General features: G+C 35.7%; 1 protein-coding gene, 1 long non-coding RNA gene and 1 other non-coding gene across 7 annotated transcripts in view; 1 reads left to right on the forward strand and 2 right to left on the reverse strand.

The window, feature by feature from the left end:
* Positions 1 to 26,578, reverse strand: part of ADGB (androglobin) — a 222,578-nt gene that overhangs the window by 153,255 nt on the left and 42,745 nt on the right. For 2 of the 4 annotated variants that reach the window (XM_074397308.1, XM_074397307.1), the window contains exons 3-5: positions 18,876 to 18,968; positions 9,038 to 9,109; positions 6,031 to 6,240 (exon numbers count right to left, since the gene is read on the reverse strand). In XM_074397308.1, coding sequence (XP_074253409.1) covers positions 6,031 to 6,240; positions 9,038 to 9,109; positions 18,876 to 18,968 — 375 coding nt within the window. Of the gene's footprint in view, positions 1 to 6,030; positions 6,241 to 9,037; positions 9,110 to 18,875; positions 18,969 to 26,578 lie in introns of those variants that run through there. The other 2 variants (XM_074397309.1, XM_074397310.1) reach the window with 2 other exon arrangements.
* Positions 12,207 to 26,578, forward strand: part of LOC120363222 (uncharacterized) — a 106,222-nt gene continuing 91,850 nt past the window's right edge. For both annotated transcript variants that reach the window (XR_012517158.1, XR_005578859.2), the window contains exon 1: positions 12,207 to 12,541. This is a non-coding gene — a long non-coding RNA (uncharacterized LOC120363222). The remainder of the gene's footprint in view (positions 12,542 to 26,578) is intronic.
* Positions 24,025 to 24,131, reverse strand: LOC120363410 (U6 spliceosomal RNA). Its single transcript, XR_005578966.1, has one exon. It is a non-coding gene; the product is annotated as a U6 spliceosomal RNA (small nuclear RNA).

Below are 26,578 nucleotides of genomic sequence, written 5' to 3' on the forward strand. Positions count from 1 at the left end.
GATATAATATTCATGTCACTGTAGTCACTGAAAAAAAGAAAAAAAAAAGAGTGTGGGCCTAAAAATATATTTGAAGGAATAATGGCTGAAAACTCTTCCAAATTGTCTTAAGATATAAACCTACAAATTCAAGGAGCTCAGACTAAACCAAATAGGATAAACTAAAAGAATTCTACAGCCAGAAATATCAAATTCAAACTTCTTAAAAGGTTAAGACAAAAGAAAAAAGGCTTGAAAGCCAGCAGCAAGAAAAGACTCTTCAGAAGGGAAGGGCAGACTGCCCCCAAGGAGCCAGGGAGGGTAGAACCATAATTCTGGCCAGCCTTCAGGTTAATTCCAGCCATCCTTCAGGATAATTCCAGACGGCTGGAAAATTAATGGCACACTAAATATGAAATGCTGAAAGAAAAGTACAGCTAACCAAGAATCATATTACTAGGAAAAATATTATTTAGGAATAAGAGTAAAATAAACACATTCTCAGATAAAGGAAAGATAAGATAATTTGTCATGATCAGACCAACTCAAAAGAAATGGTGAAAGAAAATTTTTCAGAAAAAGAGAAAGGAGAATAAAAGGAAAAATGAAACATCAAGAATGAGAAAGAGTAAAGGAAAAATTTTACATGCCAGTTAAAATTTTTACTTAAAAATTAAAAAATAAAAAGTGAACATATGACTAAATACAGTAATCTTCTCTTCAAATTTTTTATATTGTATTTGAATGTAAAAGCAAAATTATGATGAGGTTTTAAATATATACATAGGAAATGTTTAAGAAAACTATATCAGTGGTCAGATGTGGTCTCACACCTATAATCCCAACACTTTGGGAGGACGGGACAAGAGGATCACTTGATGTCAGGAGTTCAAGACCAGCCTACAGTGAGACCCTGTCTCTACAGAAAAATAAGATTAGGCATGATGATGGCATGCCTGTAGTTCTAGCTACTCAGGAGGCTGAGGCAGGAGGATCACTTGAGCCAGGAGTTTGAGGCTGCAGTGAGCTATGATTGTGCTACTGTAGCCAAGACTGAGCAACAGAGTCAGACCCTATCTCTTAAAAAAAAAAAAAAAGAAAGAAAGAAAAGAAAACTATATTAGAAAAGGAGGAATATAAATGGGACTAATTGGTGGTAAACTATTTATATTTCAGTTTAAGTGGTGAAATGCTGATATCAGTTGACTATGATAAGCTCTGCATGTATATTTCAATTCATAGAGCAAAGAGATTTGCTTGAAAGCACTATAGGTAAATCAAAGTGAAATCCTAAGGAATGTCCAAGAAACATGCAGGAGTATAGGAAAAGAGATAAAGAATTCAATAAATACAGAGTAACACAAAAAATAAGAAAGATAACAAAGAATAAACAAATAATAAAATTACAGATTCAAATTCTGATTACATCAAATATAAATGTTCTATACAAACAAGTGAAAATATAAGGGTAACTTGAATATACTTATGAAAAATTAAGAATTTGCCAATATTTTGATGGAATAATTCTATAAGGTAGAAATTCTAGCAAAAGAAGTCCGTACAAATGGGCAAAGACTATATACATAAAGATGAAAGTTTACAGCATTGTTTCAAACACTGGTCCTAACTTAAATGTCTACCAATATGAAATTAGCAAAGTACATGTATTTACCTATCTCATACAAGGAGTACAAAGCAGATCAATATGTATTAGCATAGAAAATGTCTATGTGTAGGGAATAGTTTATAGAATAACATGTTTATATGACCCTATTGTTATAAATTAGATACAATAGTTTAATGTGTGTTTATAAGAATAGAAGAAAGCTTAGAAGGATATACATAAGACATTTGCAGTGATTAAATAGGGTAAAATTACAGGGAACTTTCACTGGCTACTTTGAACATTTTGATAGTAGTTGAATTTCTTAATTAAAAGCATGTATAATATTTCAAATAATAAATCATTTCCATTTCAGAACAAAGTAATTGAATGACAGAAAAATAATTTGTCATAGTTTGTGTCTTGAAAACATTGTTCCTTAAATTTAATGAACAAAAATGTCACTGGATGAGAGAGTTTACTTATAACGCAGGATTGCAGGCTCTACCCTGGAAATTCAAACTCAAGAGGTCTGGAGTGGAGCATAGGCAGCAGGTGTTTAAGAAGTAAGACAGCTGGTGTTGATGTTGGGGGGTTTCTGCACCCCATAGTTAGGAAACTCTGCATTCTACAATAACATTGTGGTTAAGCAGTAGAAGCCTCAATCAGAAATAAAAGCAAATGCATCTTTATATAAATATATTGATGGCAACTGAGAAAGACTGTTGGTCCTAATGTGTGTGGTTTCTCTGTTTATTAGAGATAAATGAAAGCACATAGACACTCAGAGAAAAGCTGACAACAGCAATACATATTTCAAGTGGAGAGCAAGAGCTACCCTGCTTCTTTCAGGGAGCCAAAGGAATGCTGCCATTGGAAGGCACTTGACGAGAATGGTATGTGTCCCAGTATTAGCATTATCATTCCCAGGTGAAGGAGGGGAGAGAGCTGCTCTGTGTCATAACCTTGTTCTTAATGCCACTCAATAAATTTTTATCTGGCTGAAGTCAAAGAACCTAGATGCAACTTACTTAGAATCCAAACTGGGAATAATGAAAATACTTTTATGGAACAAATGAAAAGCTGGTGTGAAAATTAGAATTTTAAATGTCATGCAGAGAGGCTCTGGGTGGTTGGTTTGGCTCAAAGAAGTGGTAAAGGTAAATGCTTTAAGAGACAGGTGAAGAAAATCTAGGCAAAACCATTCAGGACATAGGTGTAGGCAAGGACTTCATGACCAAAACGCCAAAAGCAATGGCAACAAAAGCCAAAATAGACAAATGGGACCTAATCAAACTCCACAGCGTCTGCACGGCAAAAGAAACAGTCAGTAGAGTGAATCAGCAACCAACAGAATGGGAAAAAATTTTTGCAGTCTACCCATCTGACAAGGGGCTGCTATCCAGAATTTACAAAGAACTAAAACAGATCTACAAGAAAAAAACAAACAAGCCCATTCAAAAATGGGCGAAGGATATGAACAGATACTTTACAAAAGAAGACATACAGGAGGCCAACAAACATGAAAAAATGCTCATCATCACTGGTCATTAGGGAAATGCAAATCAAAACCACATTGAGATACCATCTCACACCAGTTAGAATGGCGATCATTAAAAAATTTGGAAACAACAGATGCTGGAGAGGATGTGGAGAAATAGGAACACTTTTACACTGTTGGTGGGAATGTAAATTAATTCAACCATTATGGAAGACAGCGTGGCGATTCCTCAAGGACCTAAAAATAGAAATACCATTTGACCCAGCAATCCCATTACTGGGTATATATCCAAAGGATTATAAATCATTCTACTATAAGGACACGTGCACACGAATGTTCATTGCAGCACTGTTTACAATAGCAAAGACCTGGAACCAACCCAAATGCCCAACGATGATAGACTGGATAGGGAAAATGTGGTACATACACACCATGGAATATTAGGCAGCCATCAAAAACGATGAGTTCACATCCTTTGTAGGGACATGGATGAACCTGGAAACCATCATTCTCAGCAAACTGACACAAGAGCAGATAATCAAACACCGCATATTCTCACTCATAGGTGGGTGTTGAACAATGAGAACACATGGACACAGGGAGGGGAGCACTACACACTGGGGTCCGTTGGGGGGAAATGTGGGGGTGGGGAGGTGGGAAGAGATAGCATGGGGAGAAATGACAGATACAGGTGAGGGGACAGAAGGCAGCAAATCACACTGCCATGTGTGTACCTATGCAACAATCTTGCATGTTCTTCACATGTACCCCAAAACCTAAAATGCAATAAAAAAAAAAGAGAGACAGGCAGGGTATGGTGGCTCAAGTCTGTAATCTCAGCACTCTGGGAGGCCGAGGCAGACGGATCACGAGATCAAGAGATGAAGACCATCCTGGCCAACATGGTGAAACTCCGTCTCTACTAAAAATACAAAAATTAGCTGGGTGTGGTGGTGTGCACCTGTAGTCCCAGCTACTCAGGAGGTTGAGGCAGGAGAATTGATTGAACCTGGGAGGCGGAGGTTGCAGTGAGCCGAGATTGTGCCACTGCACTCCAGCCTGGCACCTGGCAACAGAATGAGACTGTGTCAAAAAAAAAAAAAAAAAAAAAAAAAAACAAAGAAAGAAAGAGAGAGAGAGAGACAAAGCGAAAAAGGGAGAATAATATTTGTGATAAGGCAGAGAAGAAAAATCAATTTCCAATAAGAAAAAGGCAGGAAAGTCTCAAGAAACTGAAGAAGAAAAACAGTGAGAAGAAGACTAATCATGTCTCGCAAGATAGGAAATGGGAAGGAAAATAAATGTAGGGTATAAAGATGAATCTGCAGTGTAATGTATTAAATAAAGAAGTAGAAGTAATAATGCATATTTTATACACATGTTTCCCAAATATTCACAGAGAGAAGCAAATGACAGACATGTACAAATATGGAACTATAATTGGAAGAGAAAAAAATCAAAATCAAGTTGTGTGTGTCTGGAAAGGGAAGAAAATAAAAATAAAAAAAGCAACAACGTAAGATTTTCATGTAAGAAAGAACTGATTCTAACTTCTTACTGATGTTAATATATACACAGATATTGACTCAGCCCTAACAGCTGGGGATCAGGTAGAAAGACACAGAAATTTCTGCCCCTAGCCCAGAGACAACAGATTCTACTAATCAGAAAACCAGGCAGCCGCCTCTCTATCACATGCCTACCAAAATAATTCACAGGAAACAGGTATGTCAGTGCTCACAGCACCCCTTACAGGCATTCCTCCAATGAGACCATCAAGGAAACGGAGGAAGCCAATGTAGCTGAGGTCCAGTGTCTACCACACCATTCCCTAAAGAACTAAATTATCTAGAGACGGGCTAAATCACTGGACCAGATTGAGATTTCCAAAGTGGGCTCAAGACATTTTTAGAGAAATTTCTGAATCAAATGGATTTGGGCTTGTGAAGAATCAGTACAATTAAGGAGAAATAAGTCACATTGTCTTGGCAAAATGGAAAGTGATGTTAATGGATGTTTATCCCTATGCAGGAGGAAATTTGAAAAGCAAGGAAGGATGTCAGGAAGCAGAAAGAGAGAGAGAATGAAAAAGAGATCAACAGGGTTGATTCCATGTTTTAAAATAGTTAATGGTTTTGACCTTCTTCCCACCTCAAGTTTAGACAAACGTGGGGCAGGAACCCACACACTTTACCTGCTGATGATTCCTCTGTCTGCCTTCTTTCTGTTCTCCCTCAACACTATCCACTAGGTTTTTCACCTTTTTAATACCACACTCTTCTGCTCACTCCTCTGCACAGATTTGAAACTGTAAAGCCTAGTCTACCAAATAGTCCTCTTGATTGGTAAATACATAAGATACAGTAACTTAAAAAGTTATTTTCTCTCCTAACAAAATTTCAAGGTCAATTGTCTTGCTGCGGATGTTTAAAAAACAAAAATCCAATTTTGGATATCAGAACTATTTTCCCTTTTTCCTTCCCATTGTAATTATTCTAATTATTTCTCATTATTGGCCCTCCAACATTCTCCATCCCAAAAAGAGAGATGGCTTAGGTCTATGAAAGAAAAAGTCACATTTTTATAAATATATAATGCAATTATTAACTTTTAATACTTCCTCATTTCTTTAAATGTTCAAGGAGAACATTCTTCTCCAGTGACAAGGACCAAGAAAACCCCAAGGATCCTGATATGAAATAGCATTGCTAATGTAGTGTGAGTCTCCTTTGCCATATTTATAAGGGTTTCGGATCTTCTATTTGTACTTCCTACTAATCCATTTGCTTTCCTTTTAAGCAGAGGCAACATCTTCCTGTAGGTGATCTATTCACCTTGGTCTCCCAAAGTGCTGGGATTACAGGTGTGAGCTACCTCACCTGGCCAAGTCAAATCTATTTCAATATAAAAGACTCATGAGTTGTCATGCACATGAAAATGATCTTACCATCCAGTAAAGTTTCACAACATACTTTCCATAGCTATTGAACAGAGGCATATGACCCTTCACAGCCTTGCATAGAGAGTATATGTGTTCCCAGGGCTTCCATGGGAGAAGAGGAGGCTCCCCTGAAGTCCCCTTAAAATAATTGCTCAAAATTCCTCCATTGAAGATCTTCCACACTGCATGGATTTCACTGATAATCCATCTCATCAGCTAGATACAAAAAACAGTGTTAATTGGTTATTTTTCAGTTGTAGGTACTGTAATTTAGGGACAAATACAGTAAAAAATAATCCACTTCCAAGAATAATATTAAATTATACATGTCATTTATTCCCCATTTTGATTTCTGATCTACAGAATAAAACTATAGGTCTTGCTTTTGTTTTCTGGAAATACAGTCACAATTCAAACTAAAATGTCTCATACTAAACATACTCTTAGCTAAGAAAGCCATCTGCTGAAGTAAAATGTGGTTGATTTGGCATCGACTTCTATTTGACACTGACTTTCATGTCAGTGGTAGTGTGTGAGAGAAAGCTTCTGAGAGCACGGATAATTGTGACAAATGAGTGAGCTACTCTTTTATAAATGTTGAAATATTTGAGAAGGCTATTATCTCTTGTATGTCAATAGGACCAATTAGAGAAGGAATGAGATGTGAAAGAATTAAAATGGGGTAGATACATAAATATAATACAAATCCCATATTTCATGGGTTGTACTGTAGTTGGTGAAATATTCCAAGTAAAACATCCCCTTGCAGGGTTTTTAACAGGTGGCAAGGCTCAGTAGGAAGGTGGGCTTCAGAGTGGAAACAGAGAGCAGATTTGCATCCTCTTTCAGATCTTCACAGCCTTCTGCTGTTGGAAAAGTTGCTTCCACCTTTCTAAATTGCAGTTCCTTATCTGTAGAATGTAGATAATCGAAGCTATTTTTCAGCATTTTTTGTGTGTGTGTGAGGACTAGAAACCATATATAAGAAATCTCCAGGTCACAGTGGGTGTTCAATAAAGCCATTGTTACCTCAGTTGTATCTGATTTTCTGAAATATTCACCTCATGTTTAACTGCGTGGTTTATAAGAAAATTAAATATTTAGTATTGAACTTGTAAGATTTTTGTTTCTCTTACTTTGAGTTATCTAGGAAATTCTTAATGTTTGGTAAAGTAGAAAAAGACAAAGCAGGTATCTTCCTGTGTATCTGGAAATTTTATTGCAGAATATATTATATTTTCCTTCCCTTAAAAAATGAAAAGCTAAAATCTAAGTGGGTTTAGTATTCATAAAATAGGTGTACTTTATACTAAAACATAAAACTATTTCAAGATAATTTTATGCTAATGTGTATTATCTGGTTGAAGAAATATAATAAATATTTTGATTTTAATATTGGTCAAGATATTAAAGATGAGAAAAAGTATTTTAATCAATATTGACTATGCCCCACTCCCCTGAGCCTTAGGTGAAAATAATTTTTAAAAGTTCTTGTTTCTGATTGAACTAACTTAGGGGAGTGGAACAGGTCTGTTTGTGATGAATATAACCCAACCAAGCATAGGGAGGGGAGGTGGGTAGTAGGACTTGGGGAGATGAGTTCCCACAGGGAGTAGGACAGCTGTGCTGAAAACTGCTGTTTCAGAAGAGGTATTGCAATCCAAGTATACTCCAACTTCCCCCACACTATCAAGTCACAGAATATTACTGTACCCTCCTCTTGATGTGGCGTAGGACAAGAAGGGCAGTCACTTCATGTCCATTGCTGGTCATGTGGATCCCAAGTGTAAAAGCCCAGAGGAAGAGAATACAGCTACTTTGAAACCAGGGGTGGGAGAACAGAGGCATGAGCAAACATGCCTACCATGTGCTCACTACCATGTGCTCACTAAACTCAGTTAAAGGGAATTCATTTCCCTTTTGAATAGTGGTGTGAAAAATACCACTACCTTAAGTGAAATAAGCCAGAGAAAGAAAGAAGTACAAATAATTGCATGATTTCACATCTATGTGGAATCTAAAAATATGAAAGTCCTAGTAACAGATAGAGAAATGGTGGTTACCAGGGTCTGGAAGGAGGGGGATATGGGGAGATGTTGGTAAGGAGTACAAAGTTTTAGTTCTGAAAGATATGTTCTGGACATCTACTTGCAACAGTGCAGCTGTAGTCGACAATATTGTATTGCATACCTGAAATTTGCTAAGAGAATAGATCTTTAGTGCTCTTAACACACATATACACAGACAAACACACATAACTGAATTGATAAAGTGTTGATTAGCTTAATTGTGATGAATATTTAACAATACATGTCAAATCATCAAGTTGTATACCTCAAATATATATGACTTTTGGCCAGGAACAGTGGCTCGTGCTTGTAATCCCAGCACTTTGGGAGGCTGTGTGGGAGGACTACTTGAGTCCAGGAGTTTAAGACCAGCATAAGCAATGTGGTGAGATCTCATCTCTACCAAAAATTTTAAAATTAGCTGGGAGTGATGGCACATGCCTGTTGTCCTACCACCTCAGGAGTCTGAGATGGGAGGATCATTTTTAGCCCAGAAGATTGAGACTGCGCCGAGCTGTGTTCATACCACTGCACTCCAGCCTAAGCAACAGAGCAACACTCTGCCTCACACCTCTCATATATATATTATATTTCAGGTATGCAATACAATATTGTTGACTACAGCTGCACTGTTGCAAGTAGATGTTTATATATTTATATATATAAATATATATTATATACATTTGTATTATATATATTTTATATAATATATGTATATATTTTATATATAATATAAAGATATATAAATACATATATAAATATATACAAATACATATATATTATATATTATATATATAATATATATTTTTATATAATATATATATATAAAGAATACCAAAACTCAAAGGTGAGCAAGGGGAGCTGAAATCTACTGTCTGGGAACAGTTTAAGCAGGCCTGGAAGTCATTCCATGATGAGACTTTAGTTCATACTTCTGTACATACCTCACTGCAGAGTAAATGTTCATTTGCTGAAAATAAGTCAAACGTGATTTCATTTTTCACAACCACTGGAGTCTGAAAATAATATATATATATATACACATATATATTATTTCATAAGAAAAAATAATGGAAAAGTAATTTAATGAAACAGTTTTAATCCATTTATGCCTGAGGTTAAAATTTTTTGAAATTTTGCAATCAGACCTTTGCGATGACCTTGAGCAGTAGGATATAAATAACTCCCACATGCTTAGCATTCCAATAATGGAACACTAGGCACCAACAGGTTGGTGCTGGAAATAGGCCACCTTGATTTCATTTCTCACAACCAGAGAAATAAGAAATAAACACTTTATTCCTTAAGATAATTCTTAGAGCTATATAGGTGGTAGTAATTTAATTTAATGCCAATAAGATACAGTATTTTACTATAAGAATAATTTATATTACATATACAGATAAATTTTTATTTTTATCTTTTAACTTTTAAGTTCAGGGGATACATGTGCAGGTTTGTTACATAAGTAAACTTCTGTCACGGGGGTTTGTTGCACAGATTATTTTATCACCCAGGTATTAAGCCTAGTACCCATGAATTATTTTTCCTGATTCTCTCCCTCCTCCCACTCTCCACCCTCTAATAGGCCCCAGTGTGTGTTGGTCCTCTCTATGTGTCCATGTGTTCTCATCATTTAGCTCCTACTTATAAGTGAGAACATGTGATATTTGGTTTTCTGTTCCAGCATGAATAGACACACAAACTGAGAGATTGAAGAGTACTTTAAAACAGTGGCCCCCAACTTTTTTGGCACCAGGGACCGGTTTAGTGGAAGACAATTTTTCCATGAACCAAGGAGTGGGGGATGGTTTGGGCATGATTCAAGCAGATTACATGTATTGTGCATTTTATTTCTACTATTATTACTGTAGTATGTAATGAAATTATTATACAACTCACCATAACATAGAATCAGTGGGAGCCCTGAGTTTGTTTTCCTGTAACCAGATGGTACCATCTTGGGGTGTTGGGAGACAGTGACAGATCATCAGGCATTAGATTCTCACAAGGAGTGCACAACCTAGATTTTTCACGTGCATGCACAGTTCACAGTAGGTTTCACATGGCTATCAGAATCTAATGCTGCTGCTGATCTGACAGAAGGCGGAGCTCAGATGATCATGCAAGTGATGTGGAGCAGCTGTGAGTACAGATGAAGCTTTGTTTGCTCGCCCATGCTCACCTCCTGCTGTGTGGTCTGGTTCCTAACAGGACACAGATTGGTACTGGTCCATGACCCAGGGTTGGGGACCACAGCTTTAAAATCTAAATTAACCCCTGAAGCTAAACCTGAAAACTTAGTTAACATCCGATATCAGGGAAAATTATCTTCATCTTGGATGACAAATATTAGTCATGATAGCTTTTTTCATTTAATGGTTATTGTCTATTTTATTAGTGTTAAATTTTTGAGACTGTGATAGCTTTTTAAAATCATGTTCAAGTTAATAACCTGTTACATTAAAAAATTAATGTAATGGTCATTATTTAATTTGTACACATCTAAATCAGGCACCAATAAATAATATAATAAAATAAAACTAATAGGGAAATATGAATTGTAACTTTTTAAAAAATGAGCTATAATTCATATCATGTATACATATTTAACATACCAAATTAACATGAAAACAGTTTTAATTCAAGAATCAGGTTTTAGGGAAGGTAACACCATTGTTTACTTTCAATCATTTATACAACTAGCATCTTGAAAAGTCAATAAAAAAAAGTTAGAGAAAAATTTACCTAAAACTACCTTAAAGGCTTGAATTAAGCCTGCAGATCATAAATTATAAACATAGTTTCTTCTGGTTTGACACTGTGATGGAATGCTTCTAAAATGCCCCTACACTTCAGCAATTACCAAAGTTGATAAGCTATACATTAATAAGTATTAGATACCTGCAGTTTGAAGTATTAGTCTCGATAACCTCCTACTGACAAGTGAAAAGTAGAAATTAAGCTGGTAAAAGACAACAAATATTAAGGCAGAGGTCTCTCCAATGACATCTTCACACTTCTACTTCCTATACCTGTACCTGAGGCAGGATAAATCTACAGACATCCTTATCTATTCAATACATTCAATGTTCAAGGGTCTGGGCCACTAATTTCTAGTTCTCTGAAATAAACAGGTCTAATAAGTTACTCTGTGATCAGAACTTGTTAACCTTCTTGTTTGGAAGGGCTCACATTTATTCTGATATCCTAAATTCAGGATTTTAAGGTATTAGATAACAGTATAATCAAGTAGCTTAGCTTCAAAATGGATTTTGAAACTTTTTTTCCTTTCTTGCTGTTAGCCATAAAATATACTTTAAAACTAAGTTTCCCTCTTTTCCCACTAGGCACCCCCATGCGCAGTGCTCACTTATCTAATTATGTGTTTGCATAAAAATCCCAGGGGCTACTTGTTTTCTTTCTTTTTTCTTTTTCTTTTTTTTTTTTTTTGAGATGGAGTTTCACTTTTGTTGCCTAGGCAGGAGTGCAATGGTGCAATCTCAGCTCACCACAACCTCCACCTCCTGGGTTCAAGTGCTTCTCCTGCCTCAGCCTCCCTAATAGCTGAGATTACAGACATGCACCACTATGCCCGGCTAATTTTTTAATTTTAGTACAGACAGGGTTTCTCCATGCTGGTCACCCTGGTCTGGAACTCCCAACCTCAGGTGATCTACCCGCCTCGATCTCCCAAAGTGCTGGGATTATAGGCGTGAGCCACTGCATCTGATCCCAAGGGGCTACTTTTGAAATAAAACAAGCAGAGACTCAGGTGCAGAATTCTCCTGCTTAGGTGGAGTTATGAACAATTAGTCTACCACTATCAGGCCGAAGTCAGGAAGATTTCAATGATATCAACCAGACCTGCAGATGGGCACATATTCAAGACAGCCATTGGGCGAGACCTGCAGACCTGCATCCTCCTGGACCAGTGTTGCATGTTTTCCCTACCAAGTTTTCCCTCTTAAACTCCCTTAATTAGCCCCCAAAGCAAAAACTGCCTTTTAAGGGCATAAGCCTGGCCATTCCCCAACTTCTAGCATTTGCATAAAGTTGCTTTTCTTTCACCACATCTTGTTTCTGGTGTTCTGGCCTCTGGGCAGTGAGCAGTCAAACTTGAATCAGTTACTAATTTGGTGCCTTTTGTGAGAAATTGTGTGTTTCAAGTGACTCAGACTGTATGCCTGGTTTCCAATGACTGGAGCAATTATCTGCAGCAGTGTGTCAGGTATTATATGTTAAAGCTGCCAGACAGGGTAGGAGCCACTTGCATATGCCAGCTGCTCATGGCTAGTTGTCCTCACACCTGGGACCAGCAGTTACCAAGACTGCCTTTATTTCAGGGCATTTCCCTTCCCTTCCTTTCATGGCATCAGCTTTTGGTACCATTCTCTGTTGGTGTGAGGAAAGGAACATCTGGAAAGTCAACAGGCTTCAAGAACTAGGTAAGTCAACTGGAAAGCACCTGAAAATCCTGTCTCTGCCATCTGCGTTCTCTAGCTGTTTATACCTAGTGTAGGTCATCTGCGCTGCTGTCCTGGCCTGTGTGACACCTGGACTTAATGCAGGTCACTTAAACTGTGGGGCTGTCTGTGTTTGAGACAAGATGCCAGGACATTTCTCCAGTATCCCCTTTCAAAGCTCAGTTCGGAGTGCTCCATCTGCATCAGATCTGTTTGCGTGTGTCTGTTTAGTCTTACCCCTATCTGTGAGGGTGCTTTGGAATGGTCTCAATCCCACCAGCCAAGACCAGGTCCATCTGATTGTTAGAATGCAGCAAAACGGGCTTCTCCTGTCCTCACTAGGCGAGAAACAGGTTCCAAAATCCTGGCCCCTGATTTTTTGGGGGATACTCAGGAGTGTTTATTGTATCTGTGTCAAACTGTGCAGGAAGAAAACATGTAAATTACTTTTCAGTCTATCTGGGACTCCAGCTGGTTACATCTTGTGGCTTGTGTGAAAATTTTAAAACTGATGGGCAAATAAGAGTTGAGTCTTCTAAAGCTCTCTCTGTTTCTCTCTTCTCTTTTCTGCCTGTTTTAAATCTGCTGTTACTAAGTTACTGGTGTTGAGATAAAACTTATGATTTCAAAGTTATTAGGACATTTTCTTTTTCTTTTTTTTTCCTTTTTCTTTCTTTCTTTCTTTCTTTTTTTTTTTTCTTTTTGAGACGGAGTTTCACTCTCACTGCCCAGGCTGAAGTGCAATGGCGCATTCTCGGCTCACTGCAACCTCCACCTCCTGGGTTCAAGCAATTCTCCTGTCTCAGCCTCCCAAGTAGCTGGGATTACAGGCATGTGCTACCACATCCGGCTAATTTTTTGCATTTTTAGTAGAGACGGGGTTTCACCATGTTGGCCAAGATGGTCTCAATCTCTTGACCTCGTGATCTACCCGCCTCAGCCTCCCAAAATGCTGGGATTACAGGCGTGAGCCACCACGCCCAGCCATTTTATTTTTCTTACACAGTTCAGCCAGTTTCAGCTAAAATGTAAACACTGAAACTCATTTAAAACCAAAGACAAAAGGATAAAGCATGTTTTTAAAAATGAAAACTGCATTACCCAAAATTTTGGTCCACAGCTGTTACAGGATTACCTATCAGGGCAAAGAAAGTTTAGCCACTTGACAGGTTCCAATTTTCTCAAAAATAACTTGGATCCAGCTATCTTTTATAAAAGACAGTAAGTTTTTGATGCTGTCTCATGGCTAGAGTTCTGAGATTAAAACTATTGTATCTTTGTGTGTGTGTGTGTGTGTGTGTGTGTGTGTGTATACATGTTTAGATGTGTTTATGTATATGTACAAGTATTATGCTATTTGTTGTGTCTAACATACTACCAGACTGCCTTATGAGTAAATGAGTATTCATAAAATACGTCCAAATGCTTTTCAAGTTCATGTGAATCCCTGGTAAATAAAACTTGTTTTAAATTTATTAGTACAATAAAGCCAGGCATGGTGGCTTACACCTGTAATCACAACACCATGGGAGGCCAAGGTGGGCATATCCCTTGAACCTAGGAGTTAAGAGACCAGCCTGGACAATATTGCAAAACTCTGTCTCTACAAAAAATAGAAAAATTATCTGGGCATGGTGGTGTGTGTCTCTGGTCCCCGCAACTTGGGAGCCTAAGGTAGAAGGACCATCTGAGCCCAGGTGTTAAGGCTGCCATGAACTGTGATCATGCCACTGCACTGCAGCCTGGGCAAGAGTGAGACCCTGTCTCAAAAATATGGATATTAGTAAAATAAAAATAAAAATGTCTTCAGAATCATCAGCATACATTTTTGTCTAGAGAAGTTTTATGTTTGCCTCTGCTAGTTATTTTAAGGTGTCAGTTTGGCACAAATATTGTGAGACTATAAACTCAGCCAAAAACAAAATAATTGTTGTTTGTTTGATTTTTTTTAAACAAATAAGACTAAATATTGTTGTTTCAATAAAAATGGCTGAATCTTTTGAGTTATCAGCAAAATGTCCATGTATTTCACTTTAAGATTCTTATTTAGGTGAATACCTGATGTTCACAGACTTAATAAGTGGTTAGCAATAAAATAACTTTAAATAATGACTACTTTTGTTTAATATCTCAGTTTTCAAAAGTAATCTATTATACACTGTTAAAAAGAAAAAAATAAGTACATATAAATGAGATAAACGTTTGTAGGAAGACTTTTGTATAATTCAAAATCTTAAAATTATGTTGGATGCTCACTGGATACCTGAGTCATTTCCAGCTAAAAAGAGTGCTTAATATAAGAAGTATATATTTCTAAAATTTGTAAAATGGTTTCATTTATAAAATACTAACATCTGATAAACAGTTCAGAATTTCTGGCTGCTTAGGTTTTCATGAAAATTTAACATTACTAAAAATATAAATTTCAGCTAATATATAATTCTATAAATTGTGTTCTTATTTAAAAATAATTTTATATAATTTAGGGGTTATTTAAAAGTCTGTTATTTTAAAAGGTGGCATATATGGTTTTGCTTTGTCCCCACCCAAACCTAATGTTGAATTGTAATTCCAAACGTTGCGAGAGGAGCCTGGTGGAAGGTGATTGGATCATGGAGGCAGATTTCTTCCTTGTGGTTCTCATGATAGTGAGTGAGTTCTCTAACATTTGATGCTTTAAAAGTGTATGCATTTCCCCCTTTACTCTCTCTCTCTTTCTCCTGTCACCATGTGAAGAAGTGCTTGCTTCCCCTTCGACTTCTGCCATGATTGTAAGTCTCCTGAGGCCTTCCCACCCATGCCTCCCATACAGCCTATATGGAACTGTGAGTCAATGAAACCTCTTTTCTCTATAAATTACCCAGTCTCAGATATGTCTTAGTGTGAGAAGGGACTAATACAGCAGCTGGACATAGTGGCTGATGTTTGTAATCCTAGCAATTTGGGAGGCCAAGGCAGGAAGATCACTTAAGTGCAGGAGTTTAATACCAGCCTAAGGAACATAGTGAGAGCTTATCTCTAAAAAAAAAGTAAAATAAAATAAAGTTTTAAAAAGTTAATAAAAAGAGAGATTTATTTAAATATAAAAATATATTTTTGGTTAAAGAAAGTTATAAAAATAATTTTAAATTAAAAAAAACTTAGATGGTAAATTTCTGGCCTAAAATAAAACGTCTTATTATTTAAAAAAGAAAAAACAGATAAAACAAGAAAGTCCAAACATGTCATATTTGGTCTGTGTAAGTTGTGACTATGTTAATAAAGAGAAATTTGTTTTTAAAAACTTCTTGATAAAGTTGATTATATATTTTTTTTAATTGTTCACTAGAGTCCTTCTAAAATTGGACCCCTATGTTAAAGAAAGGTTTTCTTAAGGTATTTATTTGCTCTCAATTACTGTAAGTTTTTATTTAAATTCTATTATTTGTTTCTTTTAAAATCTTATCAGAATCATGTCTCAAAAATTCAACTTTGTTGTGTTTTGCTGCTTTCAATTCTTTCTCCCCTTCAGAAGGACTGAGATGATAACTCTTTCCTTCAGCTTTTTCATCAGATCCTGTAACATTTTCATCTGGTTCTGGTTGTTATTGTGGCCTGATGCTAAAATGTTTTATCTTAAAAATAAAATTAAAATAATAAAATAAAGTATAAAATAAAGGCAATGTTTTCCAATACTATAAGTTGAATCTGTACTCTTGGCTTTTCTTAATATGCTTAAATTTTTCAATGAAATCAGAAAACTTTTCATGCACTTATTAAAAATTATGTATTCCCCTACTATACCCATAACCTTGAAAACACTTCCTGTGTCTGATTCAATTCAAGTACTTTTTACCATCATGTTTGATTTGCAGGTTATCTAAATGGGCTTTCATTAAGGAAAATCAGTCACACTGAAAAACACTTCTTTTTGCCTCTTTGGCAACTGTCTTTAAAAAAAACAAGATGTTATATTTTATCAAGATGATATCTCTATTATTATTAGGTTTTGTTTTCTTAAAACCCTAAGATTAAAAAGAGTTAAGGTTTTTACATCCATATAACCTTATACATTGCCTTTCAAGTCTTTTAACAATCATACCCGTGATTCTGTTTTTTCATTTGCTTATTTTTTGTTTTTTGTTTTTAGACAGGGTCTAGCTCTGTTGCCCAGGCCAGAGTGCAGTGGTGTAATCTTGGCTCACTGCAAACTCTGCCTCCCAGGTTCAAGTGATTTTCATGCCTAAGCCTCCTGGGTAGCTGGGATTACAGATATACATTACCATGCCCAGACAATTTTTTTATTTTTAGTAGAGATGGAGTTTCCCCATGTTGGCCAGGCTGGTCGTGAACTCTTGGCCTCAAATGATCCCCCTGCCTCAGTCTTTCAAACCAAGTTCTAAAATTGCTGGGATTACAAGCATGAGCCACCATACCTAAACTGTGATTCTGTTGTGATCAAATGTTTTTAGCCCTTTAACATCTTTGACAAACATCATCAGAAGTTCAATTCTTCTAAATTAAGTCTCTGATTTGTTGCTGAAACTTATCAAAAGTATAAAAATTAATTACTACAAGGTTGTGAAATATTTTCACAACTTCCAGTCAGGTCATGGACTCTAGTATTACTACCTTCACCCCACTGAAAGTTTTCTTACTAGGTGCTGTGCTATTAATTAATTCTTCTGCTGTTAAGTTACAGAGTCTTGACTCCTGGGCACACAGATGCCTTAAAAGCTAATGGCTCGACACATAAAACTTAAAGACAAGTCAATTTTGTAACCTTTTGCTGTTTGACTTTTAGTTTTGGGCTCTTCTATTACTAAAAGGGCTCTAACAGTTAATAAACACCTGCCCACCTTCATTCCTACCTTGCCCAAAATGGTTAATTGGCTGTGAGACTTTTGACTATAAGTCTCTTGGCCATAGGGGTGCCACCAAGTAACATGATGGCCTGGCACAGGTAGCCACACCAGCCTGACATTGACATGAGCCAAAATAAAACCGTGACCATTGATACTGCCTCTGGCATATCTTACTCAAAAAGGGATGGAGGGATACTGGGGGAATATATATTAAAAACTAAAATCCTAAAGCCTCCCCCACTTACTGGGCAGATCCACCTCCTTCACCAAGGGAGTCTCAGGAAAAATCTTTTCTACTTATCCACATTTACATCATCATCTCGTGAAATTCATACCCTTTATTTATATATAATGTAAACCATGTAATTATATTGATCAGACTGAATATTGTTAGTAACTCATAAATATTAAGTACATTATATAAATACCATAGAACTTGTATTCTTCACATCAATGTTATCTAATACTATAAGTACCTTAAACCATGGTTCATATACATTTGATTTATTTCAAATATCTTATAAGTAGGCATTCAAAAAATATTCTGGTAGACAGAATATTATTTTTGCATTTTAGTGAATCTTTGAATCAAGATTCATCTGATTTTCTCAACTAGTAAGAGTACTTGAAAAATACGGTGTATGTATTTTATTTTCTTGAATTAGTAGCAGTTCTAATGAGGCTAAAACTTTTAGGAATAAAATAACTTTATATAGATATATAGCTTTAATGGATTCCACAAATGTACAGAAGAATCAACTTTATTACAACCATTTGAGTACATCTAAATAGTTTAGCCCACTGGTTTCCTATGCATTAGGTGAAAATAATAGCATATTCAAGGAAGGAAAAAGACATTAGTGGTAATCAAACCCTTGGGAAATCTAAATATATTCAAATTAACATAGCAGTTATGAAGATAGACCAGTGTGTTTAAAGATTTAATCTCTATAAGTGCTATTTAAAAATAAAAGTTTATCGAGTGATGTTCCAGTCAATATGATTCAAGTGGTTGGGCATGATATTCAGAAATAAGTGTTCTCTGAAAAATGCTTCAAGAATACCTGAAATAGAGATATCAAAGTGCAAAACTCTTGGGCTGGAAAATTAATGCTAATAAACACCAGAAAAAACAGACCTCCATGCTATGAATGTTCATGTAAACAAGCAGAAAGAAGTGTGCCAGTCAGAAATTAAGGAATAACTTCATACAGCATTTTAAGTTATAACATTTTAGAGAGAAGAAAAATCAAGGCTCTAAACAAAAATTCAACAATCTCTTAGAAATCAGTACAAGAAACATTAAACTATATTGATAAACACTTATTTTTGATTAGTTGCCAAAAAGCAATTTTTTTATTAAATACCACAAGAGAAAATTACCCTAAATCATTACAAAAATGCAAATTTTTATCATTAGGATAATATATCCACATAGTAAGTATTTTATTTAACAGAAAAAATTTTCTTACCCGACTAAATAAAATATCTTGTGGACGTTTCCAGGAATAAATTTTCAAGGATGGTGGCAACTCAATCTTTCCTTCCGGGTCCTCAAAAAAATGCTATGTAAAAATAAGTTGAGCTTTTTAAAAACAACTGAATTTTGATAAAAGAATAAGTAAGTACATAAATTTGGTCAATCAATAAGCCTTTATGAAGCAATTTGTGTTGCAAGAGCTAATTCATGGAGCACTTAAAGAATATTGAATTTAACAAAACTGTATATAATTAACATATACTCATTGGTTACATGTAATATGCTCACTGACTGTTGAGTAGCATTTTGATTACAGAGGAGGTAGCCCAAAGAAGCATAAGACGCTTTGGAAAGTAAACTAGATATGGCAGGAAAGCAATTTATCATGGGCCAGATATGGCCACATTCTCCATTGAAAAAAAATTTTTTTACCTGAATGGAGAAGATTTTAAAATATTTACTTAATTTTCAACTGTTAGAATCATAAACAAGATCATATTTAAATAAAACTTGGATGTTTGACCTAATTTTCATTTAATTTTTCAAATTAATCTCTTTCCTGTAATTATAGATCCATATACAGTTGCATGAAATAATACAATGGATTCTTGTATTCCTTTTACCCAATTTCTCCAATTGTAATGTCTTGTGAAACTGTAATACAGTATCGTAACCAGGATATTGACATTGACAGTCAAATTATAGAACAGTTTGATCACCACAAGTACTCTTCCTATACTTTTTCATAGCCACACCTATACTCCCACTCCCCATCCCATACTCCATCCCTAACACCTGGCCACAACTCCTTTGATCTCTATTTCTATAATTTTGTCACTATATACTGAATGTCTATATAACATTCAGCCATGGTTACATAGATGAAATCACACCATTTGTGGTATGATTGTAAGGAAGCATGAAATATCTTGGATTGGCTTTTCTTCTGTCAGTGTAATTCTCAGGAGAGTCATCCAGTTGTTTCAGATATAAATAGTTTGTTCTTGTTTATTGCTTAGTAATATTTCATATACAGACATTTGTTTGTTCACCAATTGTTTGTTGAAGAACATCTTGGATGTTTCCAGGGTTGGGCTATTACCAATAAAGCTGCTGTGGATATCGGCATAATGTAAATTTCCATTTATTTGGGATAAATGCCAAAGAATGCAATTAATTCATTAATTTTTGAATTCTTATTACAGGTCAATTAATGAGCTCTGGAAAAAAAAATTATATCCAAATGTATACTCTCAAATGCTAGCAATCTAGTGAATTTGAAACGCTTCAGACAAGTGCAATGTAAGATTCTCAGAATTTATGGGATACTAGGAAAAAAAGATCCTTACAAAAAATAACCTTAAAATTGCCAGGTTATAAATGAAATTGCTTGAGAAATATAAACTATCCGTACAGAAAAAAAAACCCAACTAAGTTTCACCTGAGTTAATAAGGACAGGAAGAAATAAATATTGTTTTGGAATTTTCATAGTAATCATATTTTTACCTCAAGGCTGGTGTGGCCTGAGAAACAGGTTGTATTTGAGGGCATTGTGTACATTTTGAACATTATAAGTATATATATATATATATATATATATATATATATATATATATATATATTTATCTGGAAAATGTAGTTTATTGTCATTTTTAAGATATTGGAATAATTTGAATGAAGACAAAGGGTACATCAACATCCAGGCAAGATTCTCAAAAAGTGAATCATCGAAAAATTGCCTGAATTCCAGGAGCTATTGCTACATTTCTGGAGTTTCCTTACATTATTTTCCCTTTCCTTTCCTTACATCATTTCCCTTCCTGCAAATATTTAGTTGTTTTAAAGTCCCTTATCTAACAATTCCAAAATCTAAGATGTTCATGCATCAATTTCTATTATTTGATTTATCTTGATTTTTAGTCATTTGGTTCTGTTTCTTTTCATGTCTGGTAATTAAAAAAAAAACCTTTTATTTTAGAATTGGGGGTACATGAGAAGGTTTGTTACATAGGCAAACTTATGTCACAGAGGTTTGTTGTACAGATTTTCATCACCCAGGTATTAAGCCTAGTACCAATAGTTATCTTTTCCGCTCCTCTCTTTCTTCCCAGCCTCCCTCATCAAGTAGACCCCAGTGTCTGCTGTTTCTTTCTTTTTGTTTATAAGTTCTTATGATTTAGCTCCCACTTAGAAGTGAAAATATTTGGTATTTGGTCTTTTGTTCCTGCATTAGTTTGCTAAGGATAATAGCCTCCAGCTCCACCCATGTTCCTGCAAAAGACATGATCTTGTTCTTTTTTATGGTTGCATAGTATATACATAATACATGGTGTATATGTATCCATGGTGCATGTGTATCACATTTTCTTTATTCAACCTGTCATTGATGGGTATTTAGGTTGCTTCCATGTCTTTTATATTGTGACTAGTGCTGCAATGAACATTCACAGGCATGTTTCTTTATGGTAGAATGATTTATGTTCCTCTGGGTATACAGCCAGTAACAGGATTGCTGGATCTAATGGTAGTTCTACTTATACCTCTTCAAGGAATCGCCATAGTGCTTTCCACAATGGTTGAACTTTCCCACCACAGTGTATAAGCATTCTCTTTTCTCTGCAACCTCACCAGCATCTGTTAGTTTTTGGATTTTTAATAATAGCCATTCTGACAGGTGTGAGATGGCATGTGATTGTGGCTTTCATTTGCATTTCTCTAATAATCAGAAATGTTGAGCTTTTTTCATATGCTTGTTGGCTGTATGTATATCTTCTGTTGAGAAGTTTATGTCTGTTGATGTCATTTGTCCACTTTTAAATGTGGGTCTTTGTTTTCCTCTTGTAAATGTGTTTAAGTTCCTTATAGATGCTGGATATTAGACCTGAGTCAGATGTACAATTTGCAAAGATTTTCTCCCATTCTGTAGTTTGTCTGTTTACTCTGTTGATGGTTTCTTTTGCTGTGTAGAAGCTATTAAGTTTAATTACATCCACTTGTCAATTTCTGCTTTTGTTGCAATTGCTTTTGGTGGCTTTGTCATGAAATCTTTGCCCATTTCTATGTGCAGGATGGTATTGCTAGGTTGTCTTTCAGGGATTTTATAGTTTTGGGTTTTACATTTAAGTCTTTATTTCATCTTCAGTTGATTTTTGTGTATGTTGTAAGAACAGGGTCCAGCTTCAATCTTCTGCATATGGCTAGCCAGTTATCTCAGCACCATTTACTGAATTGGGAGTTTTTTCCCCATTGCTTGTTTTCATCAGCTTTGTGAAAGATCAGATGGTCACAGATGTGTGGCCTTATTTATGGCTCTCTACTGTGTCTCATTGGTCTATGTGCCTGCTTTTGTATCAGTATCATGATGTTTTGGTTCCTATAGCCTTTTTTAATATTATAAAGTCAGGTAGCGTGATGCCTCTTTCTTTTTTTTTTTTTTTTTTTTTGCTTAGGATTGACTTTCTATTCAAACTCTTTTTGGGTTCCACGTGAATTTTTTAGAATAGTTTTTTCTCGTTTGTGAAGAATGCCATTGGAAGTTTCACAGGGATAGCATTGAATCTGTAAATTGCTTTGGACAGTATACCTTTTCAATGATATTGATTCTTCCTATCCATGAGCATAGAATGTTTTCCCATTTGTTTCTGTTTGAGCAATTTCGTAGTTCTCCTTGTAGGGATCATTTATCTTCCTCATTAGCTGTATTCCTAGGTATTTTATTCTTTTTGTGTCAGTTTTGAATGAAACTGCCTTTCTGATTTGCCTCTCATTTTGGCTATTGTTGGGGTATAGTAATACTAGTGGTTTCTATACTTTGAATTTGTATCCTGCAACTTTGCTGAAGTTGTTTATCAGCTGCAGGAGCATTTGGGACAAGACTATGGGGTTTTCTAGATATAGAATTATGTCATCTTCAGAGACAGTTTGACTTCCTCTCTTCCTATTTTAATGCACTTTACTTCTTTTTCTTACCTAATTGCTCTGGCTAGGTCTTCCAATACTATGTTAAATAGAAGTGGTGAGAGAGGGTATCCTTGTCTTGTGGTGGTTTCAAAGGGGAATGCTTCTGGCTTTTGCCCACTCAAAAGAATGGTGGTTGTTGGTCTGTCATAGAGGGTTCTTACTATTTTGATGTATGATCCTTCAATATCTAGTTTATTGAGAGTTTTTAAGATGAAGCGGTGTCAAATTTTATCAAAAGTCTTTTCTGCATCTATTTAGATATTCATGTGGTTTTTGTCTTTAATTTTGTTTATGTGATGAATGACACTTATTGATTTGTATATGTTGAGCCAACCTTGCATCCTGGGGATGAAGCCTATTTGACTGTGGTGGATTAGCTTTTGATGTGCTGGTGGATTCAGTTTGCAAGTATTTTGTGGAGGAATTTTGCATTGATGTTCATCAAGAATATTGGGCTGAGGTTTTCTTTTGTGTGTGTGTCTCTGCCAGGTTTGTTATCAAGATGTTGCTGGCCTCATAGAATCACTTGGGGAGGAGTCCCTCCTCAATTTTTTAGAATAGTTTCAGTAGAAATGGTACCAGCTCATCTTTCTACATCTGGTAGAATTCAGCTGTTAATCCATCAGGTCCTGGGCTTTTGTTTGGTTGGTAGGACCTTTATTACTGATTCCATTTCAGAGGTTGTTATTGGTCTGTTCAGGAAAACGATTTTTTTTTCTCCTGGCTCAGTCTCAAGAGGGTGTATGTGTCCAGGAATTTATATATATTTTCTAGGTTTTCTTGTTTGTGTACATAGAGGAGTTTGCAGCAGTTTCTAATAGTTGTTTTCATTTCTGTGGGGTCAGTAGTATCATTCCTTTCATTATTTCTAATTGTGTTTATTTGGATCTTCTTTCTTTTCCTCATTATTAGTCTAGCTAGTAGCCTACTTTATTAATTTTTTCAAGAAAACAACTCCTGGATTTGTTGATCTTTTAAATGAAAAAACATCTTTTTTCATTTAAAATCATTTAATTAAAAATCATCTTTTTTCATTAAAATAATCTTTTAAATGATTTTTCATGTCTCAATTTCCTTCAGTTCAGCTCTAATTTTCATCATTTCTCATGATCTGCTAGCTTTGGGATTAATTTGTTCTTGCTTCTCTAGTTATTTCAACTGTGAAGTTAGATTATTAATTAACAATATGGAACTCTTCACAAACTTGTGTGGCATGCTTGTCCAGGAGCCATGCTAATCTTTTCTGTATCCTTCCAATTTTAGAATACGTGCTGCTGAAGTGAGCACTGTATATTGATTTTGCATCATGAAACTTTGCTGCAGTTGTTTATCATCTGAAGAAGCTTTTGGTCTGAGACTACAGAGAGATATAGGATGCCATCTGCAAACAGGGATAGTTTGACTTCCTCTCTTCCTATTTGGGTGCCTTTATTTCTTTTTCTTATCTGATTTCTCTGGTGAGGACTTTTAATACTGTGTTGAACAGGAGTGGTGAGAGAGGGCATCTTTTGTCACCTGCCAGTTTTCAAGAGGAATACTTCCAGCTCTTGCTATTCAGTATAAAGTTGGCTGTGGGTTTTTCATAGATGGCTCTTTTTATTTAGAGGTTTGTTCCTTCAATATCTAGTTTGTTGAGAGTTTTTAACCATTTTCCATTTGTACCTGAGAAAACTCACCAGCAGTGCTTGCAGCTGCAGTGTATATCCCAAAATAAAACACAATGTTTGGTATAAGAAATTCTTTCACCTCTATTAAAGCACTGAATTACATCCTGCTCAAGAAGGATAATCCTGAGCACAAGATCAGTCATGTAAATTTGAGACTGCTATTGATTTAAAGAATGCTGGAAAAGCATCACAAGCCAGGGCAGAACATCTTTAAGGTCACCCATGCTCACTGATAGTGCCATACCTCTTCACTTGTCTGGAAAACATTTTGCCCAAAAGTCTACTACTAACATCAGGGAAATGAAATCCAAGTGGTCAGGGCAAAGTTTGCTACTTGCACAACAAAAGGAATGGCAAGAGGATCTGAAGAGAAATGTATTATTTCTTTTGAGAATGTAATGCTCCACTTTGTGTTATTCTGTGCTTTGAAATTTATCACATAATAAATTATTAAATACTGATTATCATATACATTTCTGTTACGTTAAGATTAGTGACAAGTTCTGTTTAGAAATAACTCAAAGAACAGTTTTATGTTTTATTTTTACATTGAAAATCAGTCATATTTGCTTCAGCCTCAAAGAGGATGTTTATGTAAAATTAAATGAACATTGGCAACAAGTTGCACTTTTTTGTAAATGGGAAAAGGGTTAACGTGAAGCAGTGTTGAATTTATCAAAAGTTGTTTCTGCATCTATTGAGATAATCATGCGGTTTTTGTCTTTAGTTCTGTTCATGTGAAGAATGTCATTTATTGATTTGCAGCTGTTGAACCACCCTTGCATTCTGGGAGTGAAACTTACTTGATTATGGTGGATTAGCTTTTTGATGTGCCACTGGATTCATTGGCAAGTATTTTGTTGAGGATTTTTGCATCAATGTTCATCAAGGATATTGGCCTGAAGTTTTTGTTTTTGTCGTGACTGCCATGTTTTGTTATCCAGATAATGATGTTCTCAGGGAATGAGCTGGGGAGGAGTGTCTCTTCCTCAATTTTTTGAAATAGTTTCAATAAGAATGGTACCAGCTTGTCTTTGTACATCTGGTAGAATTCACATGCTTAATAATTTTTGATTGAATGATATACATTGAGTATAAAAATCAGTATGGGTTCCAGATAATGATTTCTTCTTCCAGAGAGGAGAATTTTATTTCTTTTTGGCAGGCAGAGTACAAGATGTACTTAACTTGGTCAACACTGGGGTTCAGGATTTGGTAGGGCTGGTGTAACTCTGGTTTGCCCTTATTTCATACAGAATGCTATAGTCAGTCTGGTGCATGCTCTAAAAAAGCTGGAGTATTTATTGGGGTCCCTTTACCTTGATGTATCCTGAATTCTAATTTCTCTCCAAAGCACCATGAAATCTTTTTAAATTTCCACTTCAAGCTGCTGCTGTTTACTCATTTGCTCAACAGCTTATCCTTCATTCATAGTTTAGGAGTTGAATAAATATCTTAAAATTATATGCAAAATTTTCGATCGCTTCTCTGCCATTAGCCCTGGGGATTTGGTTGAAGTCTGGATTGTTTTAGCAGTGCTCAGCAATATCTTCTGTCTTTCCAGCTCAAGAAACTGACACAAGTCCCAGGACACTACTTTCTGCTTGATTTCTAATCTTCATGCCTTGAATTAATAAATGTACTTGAGAGAGTAAAAAATAAATAAACAAAGAACAAGGTGAATGTGGAACTGACCTTGTCATGATTCCCTTTTCCCAAGGATTTGGGCCTCCTACATTAAGAAGTTCAGGGTTATCTTTCCACATCATTTTTCTTTAGCTGTGTTCCTTATAATGACCTTACAGTATTGCATAACATATTCACAATTTGATTCACCCATCACATCCTTTAGTTCTCATCACTTAGCCGAAGAAATGAGACCTTTCTCTGGACTTAGGGTGAATTCAGCTGAGGCTGATTTCCTGATGACTAGCCTCACATCTAGGGAAGCGATCTTCTGCAAAACTCCAAGGATACTTGCTATAGTTGGATGCTTAAGGAAATTGATCTTGGTAAGGTATGGAAGCTGCAAATGAGGGCTAAGAGCTACCATGCAACCATGTCATG

Source organism: Saimiri boliviensis, chromosome 4 (assembly GCF_048565385.1).
Source record: "Saimiri boliviensis isolate mSaiBol1 chromosome 4, mSaiBol1.pri, whole genome shotgun sequence".
In the NCBI taxonomy this organism is placed as follows: domain Eukaryota; kingdom Metazoa; phylum Chordata; class Mammalia; order Primates; family Cebidae; genus Saimiri; species Saimiri boliviensis.